Source organism: Teleopsis dalmanni, chromosome 2 (genome assembly GCF_002237135.1).
Source record: "Teleopsis dalmanni isolate 2A chromosome 2, ASM223713v2, whole genome shotgun sequence".
Lineage (NCBI taxonomy): Eukaryota > Metazoa > Arthropoda > Insecta > Diptera > Diopsidae > Teleopsis > Teleopsis dalmanni.
The window spans coordinates 85537867-85544704 of record NC_051847.1 but is presented as its reverse complement, the minus strand read 5'-3'; the positions used below and the strand labels follow the sequence as shown (position 1 = coordinate 85544704).

Here is a 6838-nt window from a genome sequence, read left to right as displayed (position 1 = left end):
AATTTTTGTAGCTAGTTTTAGAAAGAGGCACCACTTCTGAAGCTTTTGTTTTTTGTGCAAATGAGTATTCTTACCAGAAAACCGTGCTACACTTCTTACAAGATCTTTCTATTAAAAACCATGTCGAATTATCGGAAAGCGATATTTTAAGCCTTATGAAAGCAATGTGAATAAGGTTGTGTCTTATACTAAACTAGTTTAAACTCGAATAAAATTTTTTGATGGGAAATTGTGGTCTAAACCGGCTAAATGAGTTCAAATATTTAATAATGAGTTAATATTTCATTTAAAATTTTATAATTTTTTGGCGATAATGCCGTTAATATAGAATTATTAAAAGAGGAATTCTTGAAAACTTATTCAAAATTCATTTAAAAATATTTATTTGAATAAAATCTATTATATTTATTACAAAATGGTCAGATATAATTTAATGGATAGGGGAGTTTGCGCATCAAATCCCTTTCCATGTATGTAATACTGATTGATAAAAACAACAATATAAGGACAAAAATTTTAAAACTGCTGTGCAGAAACTGGATTCAAAATATATCAAAAAGGAGCTTACAAGAATACTAAGTGTCGCGTGATTCACAAAAACCAGCTCTCTGAGTCAGCGAAAACGTGGAGAAGAACGGACGAAATTGAGCTAGCTGAAGCACAATATACATACAACGACATCTACAGAGAAGCACCAAATCGAGACAGATTTATTGAGGCTCTATGCCACACTTGGAGAAATAGATAATAGTAGTAGTAGTAATGTGACGGTGTAAATATAATCTAGATGAGTTTTCATCGGATTGTTCTAGGTCGACTTCACTGGTACCCCATTTTTAAAATGGAACTTCTTTTTTTGATTTTTTTCTCATTTATTGAATAACGCCAGCTCTTATCGAAGTACAACCAATTTAAAATAAATTATGTATATAAAAAATTAATAAAAGAATAAATGCTAGAGCTTTAATGAACAAATGAGATCGTTAGATATTTCTAATAAGATATTAAAAATATTTATGTTATATAATTACATTTATATTTAATTATATATATATTAATTACTTAGATATATACTAATTATTTCAACGGCACCTTGGATTTATGGTGATTTGATATTGACCACATTGGCTTAAAAAACTATTTAAAAATTTACTATATCGAAATAAATTTTGGAAATAATTAGTAAACCATTTCAATAAATGAAGTTCAATTAGTCTAAATTAGATATTAATCAATATAGCAACGAGTCCAATAAAATGCCGTGTAAAGAAACTACATAGATAGAATGAGATTATAAGACTTATTGTGACATAATTAGATAAATTCAAAATCCAATAATGACCCATAACTGAAGGTATGTATTTGAGATATAAGAGACGATAATAGGTCGCTGATACACATATATAATGCATTTCGACTATACTATTAAGGCTTTATCTCAAAAAATAAATGCATACTTATATATAGTATGAAGATTTTAAGGACTTGTGTTGCTTACTAATTATTGCAAGCTGCCTAGCAGTGAGAACCGAAACTCGCGAGCCGAAAGGAAATGTAGATAGAGTTCTTTAGAGACAGCGCCGTAAAAACATGACATTGGAAATTAAGTGCTCTTGCTGGTAACATGCTTAAGAATACTAACTCGATACCTACAACAAATAAACGAATTAAAAGGTTTCCATTAAGTATCATAACCATAAAACATAAAACAGAAATTTATTCTTGCAGATTTTTGATTTAGTGATATCATAGGTTTTTAAGTACTTAATCAAATACTTTGGAAAATTATTTCTTCGATTTTTGATTTAGTAATTTTAACTCTTAATAATTCTTAGTAGTTACCTAAATCCCTTAAAAAATAAAGAAATCTTTTAAAGAGAAAGGCATTGAACATATTTTTTAATTGCCATACAAATGTGTGGTCAAAATTTTTAAGCTTATTGCGAGCTTTAATCTATACAATTCATCCTAAAATCCCTTAAATACAAGATATGAGTAAAGATTTGGCCGGTTTATATATCATGTTATTTATTTTTAAATTATTTATTTTTTAAGAGAATAACTCTAGTTTCTTAAGCATGGAATTTTTATTATATTATACATTGATTATTAAAGTATCTATTTTTATATTTTATGTATATTGAAATTTAAATAAGTCTACTTTATACTATCCAACAAATACACCGTAGTTTACATGACATAAGATATCTCAAAAAAGCATTAAACTTTATTTGAAGAAGTCCTTCTCAAAATGTTATCCTTCCACAGTGTGTTGTATTGACGTGTTTACTACCAAGCACTTATCGGTATAATTGAAAAACTTTCTTAGAACTTCTCATTTGCATTCTGTCTCAAACCAACGGAAAACACATTTGTACAAGGACGACACATATCCTTTTTGAGTTCCTGTAATAAAGTAGAAATGTGTTAAAAAAAGTTGTTTTGAAAATTTGAATTTTAAATTTAATTTTGTACAAATACAAAGGAAATCCTTAGCAGTTAACATAAAAATATCTCAGAAAATTGAGTTTAAATAGCTGAAAGCAAATAGAATTTTTTATTGAAAGAAATTATTTATTTTTCAATGTTTATTTTGATAATGTAAAAATATAAAAAAAATATTTACAAAATTAAATTTCTGTAAATTTTATTAACAGCTAAAATATTAGGCTACCAACATCATTAATAAAATTAATAAAATTCATTAATTAAATCTTGGAGTTTGATATCTACATCTTAAATATAAATTATCCACACCCCTCACGCTACTTTACATTTCAGCAAATTGCATTTAAATTGAATACACGCTGGCATATCCTTAAGGATTTACAGAGCGTATTTTAATGCTTAAGAAATAAACATTTAATTTATTATATTAATTAAGGTTCTACTGCGTTCGGTGCGCTTAAATAGAGCGTCTTAAATTTGCGTACCGGGGACGTAAATATTCCTACACCTACGCCATATGCTACGTCCTTTGTTGAGAGAAGACAAAGTATTTGTTTCTTAAGATTTGGCTTATTTAAATTTTGGTTTTCCAGATACAAATACAGACGAAAGCATTTTAATTTGTAAGTTGATTTCGGTGTATTGTTTAGAAGCGGAAATACTCACATAACCTAACATTTTCTGATTTGGCATTTTTAATACCAACGGAAAACGCCGCGAATTTCATTTGAATTTTTTTATTTAAACCAAAAATTTGTAACTTAGATTACAATTTTAATGATGAGATTTATAAAATTCTGTTAAGCGTCTTACATTTTTGACGGAATTTTTGGAATTTAAATATTTGAAAACGCTTTAAGGTAAACACGCTCTGTAGTCACACTTTGAAGTAAACAGAAGTATATATTTTTTAATTTAAATGTAACTTCTTTAACATTACCACACATAGCGTTGACCTTGCTTCCAGACTATCGGTCATAAGTTCTTAACCTGCATTGCCATCTTAAAAAGATGAGTCATATCTGCCACATAAATATGATGTCCACATATATATATATATCGGAAATGTTTGCTATTCAATATATGCGAATACTTGGGCGTATACTTTGGCAGGAGCTGCAGCTCCCGGGTGATGTTATGAACTTATCAAAGCTGTAATTCTTTCTTTCTGACTTATAGTTTGTCTGAGGTGACAAAATGTGGTATCTGGAAATGAATTGAATGCCAACATATATATAGCGAGAATATTTACTGTTCAACTTTTTCGAATACTTGGAGCGAATATTTTGGCGGGAGCTGCAGTTCCCGGGTGATGTTATGAACTTACAAACCGGTAATTCTTTTCTTCTGACTTAAAGTTTGTCTGAGGTGACAGAATATGGTATCTCCAATATGAATTAAATGCCCACATATATATAAAGCGAGAATAGTTACAGTCCAACTTTTTCGAATACTTGGAGCGAATACTTTGGCGGGAGCTGTTGTTCCCGGATGATGTTATGAACTTATTAAAAAGATGATTTTTTCTTCTGGTGTCTACAAAATGAATTGAATGCCAACATATATATAGCGAGAATATTTACTGTTCAACTCTTTCGAATAGTTGGAGTGAATACTTTGGGGGGTTCTACTGTTCCCGGATGATGTTATGAACTTTTAAAAAAGATAATTTTTTCCTTCTGCTTTAAAGTTTCTCTGAGGTGGCAGAATGTGGTGTCTGCCATATGAATATGGCTGAATGTTTTCAATTGGCAAACATTTTAACAGAGGATTCTGTTCCCATCTTAGGTTATGAACTTATCAAAGAGGTAATTCTTCCCTTTTGCTTTAAAGGTTGAATCAATTTTGTTTGGTTAGCGTTGGGTATATCACAAAAGACCTATTGTAATCTGTTATACTAGTAACAGAGTTTTTTTTAGAGTTTTGTAAAAAGTGTAATAGTAAAACTCATAATACTATAAATAATGATTTATTTTAATTACTTAAACTATATACTAAGTTTTAAGTCTGAAATCACACTTTACTTTGATATTTTATTCTGTATTATTCGGATTCTGTATTAAATTGGGTTCTTAAATTAATATAATTAATTTCTTTAAGAAAACTTCATTTATCTAAAATGTTTGTTATTAACAAAAAATTAAAGTTTCTGTCATTGTTGTGTAGTAAGCCCTATCATCCCTAAATACAATTATTATGATCATATTTTCTTACATCATCTTATTAGCCTTCACTTTTTTAGAATTCTCTTTTATGTGACACAAACAGTCCAAAAATTTTATGCGAGCATTTCAACGAAAATATTTTTTTTAAGGCCACTGACTATAGAGACTTTGGCGGTATACAAAACAGCTATATGCCTTGGTCAAGAATTTAGTTGGTTATAAATTTGAAAGTTTTTTGTATTTAAAAATATCCTCACTATTGTCGCCTTTTCATTTGACAATACAGATCTGATATATAAGTCTACAATTTCGTTTTAAATTTAAGTAAAATCGAATATGTTGTCATAGAGAAGATTGTCAGTGATTTGATAACTAACAATAAAAATTAAATTTATGAAAATTTAAAATATTTACATCATTGAGTTTATTGTAGCAAAACTTTTGTGACTTTCAAAATTGATAATTGTTTTTAGTTAGTGTGAATAGAATTCACTATGAAACGTCAAAACCGCCCATCGACAACATCATCTGACAGCAGTCGAAAATTGTCTTCCATTTTAGGAACGTCAGATTATTCTTTATCTTCAAGTGACACTATTACAAACTCGTCAGAAACTACTAAGAGATCCACTTCATCAAATACGAGCAACAGTCTTTTGCAAAAGTCTGACCCTTCAGTGTCATCGAATGATACTACGTCGTTTTTTTCTCAATACAGCAGTAGCAAAGCCTCAAATACAAGTACCCGCTCTCGTCAATCAACATCTGATACAACCATTTCATTTTCAACGTCAACAGTGAAGACAGCTAAAAAATCTGTGATCACTCAAGCTAAAGCACCTGATAAGGTACCTGATAAAGAACCTGATAAATCAATTGCTAAAACTACTGCTGAAACAACTGCAAAAGCAACTGTTAAATCAGCCACTAAAGATAGCCGTCGAACATTATCTCCTGATGATGACCCAACCACTACAACCCAGCCGAGCACAAATCCAGCTAGTTCCGATATCACTCGTGCTGAGGTTTCGAAGTTTGCTGACTACGTGGAGGATTTTGATAGAGAAAACTCAATATATAAGATTAAGATTTTAGTGGCTGTTGCTGTCGCTGTGCTCTTGGCAATATTTTTTTTTTATTTGTACAAATCACGCCCAAAAAAGTATATTAACGGAAAGAGGATTGTAACCTTTTTAGGCGGTCACTGATTTGATTTTGTGGATAAGAATTAATGTTGATCTTATCTGATTTGGTGGATAAGGAATTTTGTCGACTACACACAGAAGTTGATCATGGACTTGGCAAAAAATATTAAAATTAAAATTTGGTAAAAATTACTTAAATAAATTTAATGTTTAGGTCACAAAAAAATACTTTTGGTGATATATATTTTTTTAACAATATTAATATAATGAATGCAGAAAGTTCAAGGAATTGGGTTTTAAAGAAATTATTCAACATTTACACTGTTTTGACTGAAATTGTGTGAGGGGCTGAACTTTGTGCCTGACATTGACTCAATATTCGCTTTTGAATCAAATTGTGATATGATTGCCTCTACGAATCTATATGGCTTATGTGTAGACTCGACCAGTCAGTTGTATTAGCTTGCTGTAGAGAAGTATGCTAAAATGAGATGCTGGTGAGGTATATTATATTTCTATACAATACTAAGAGCAATAATCCATAACTGCATTTGTAAATTAATACTGTATTTATTTACTTTTACCTTAAAATTTGTTTTAATGTCACTAATATGGTTTTTCTCTGAAAAGTTCGAAGTAAGTAATGATATAGTAACAATGTTAAAGCCATGCATTATTTATTATTTATGGCTAAGTCAATAAAACCCAAAGTATTATGTACTCTGAATCGATTTATTTTTACTCGTACTAACCGCAAAAGCCATAATAACACTTAAAGTGCAAATAAAAGTTTATTTTAATTACCACTTCAGAGAAGCCAAAGTGAAATTATGAAAACGTGAAACGTGCCAGCCATACTGAATTTTCAGTTTAATGTCACATTAGACAATGTCAATAGGATTTGGTCATTAAATTTGGATGCATTGGTTTCCCTACATTTGAAGGGTATGACGATGTCATTAAACCATTAAACGAAGCGATAAAATTCCAACCCTGATTAACAGCGCGAGGATTCTTAATGCGATAATTAACAAATTTTAATAGCTTCGATGCTTATAGTGTGAAAATCCTGTGGCCGGC

General features: G+C 29.9%; 1 protein-coding gene across 2 annotated transcripts; it reads left to right on the top strand.

The window, feature by feature from the left end:
- Positions 1–5026: 5026 nt before the first annotated feature.
- On the top strand, positions 5027–5960 carry LOC119682313 (serine-rich adhesin for platelets-like). Of its 2 annotated transcripts, none has more exons than XM_038095721.1 (2): positions 5027–5818; positions 5849–5960. In XM_038095721.1, exons 1-2 carry the CDS (start codon positions 5108–5110, stop codon positions 5849–5851), a joined length of 714 nt encoding a protein of 237 aa, XP_037951649.1. In that variant the 5' UTR covers positions 5027–5107; the 3' UTR covers positions 5852–5960. The 2 variants fall into 2 exon arrangements, with proteins under 2 accessions (XP_037951649.1, XP_037951648.1); XM_038095720.1 differs by having other exon boundaries at positions 5027–5822; positions 5853–5960.
- Positions 5961–6838: the final 878 nt, after the last annotated feature.

Bases quoted from the DNA above. Each gene is read 5' to 3' on its own strand.
- LOC119682313 (XM_038095721.1), top strand. From the start codon at position 5,108: ATGAAACGTCAAAACCGCCCATCGACAACATCATCTGACAGCAGTCGA.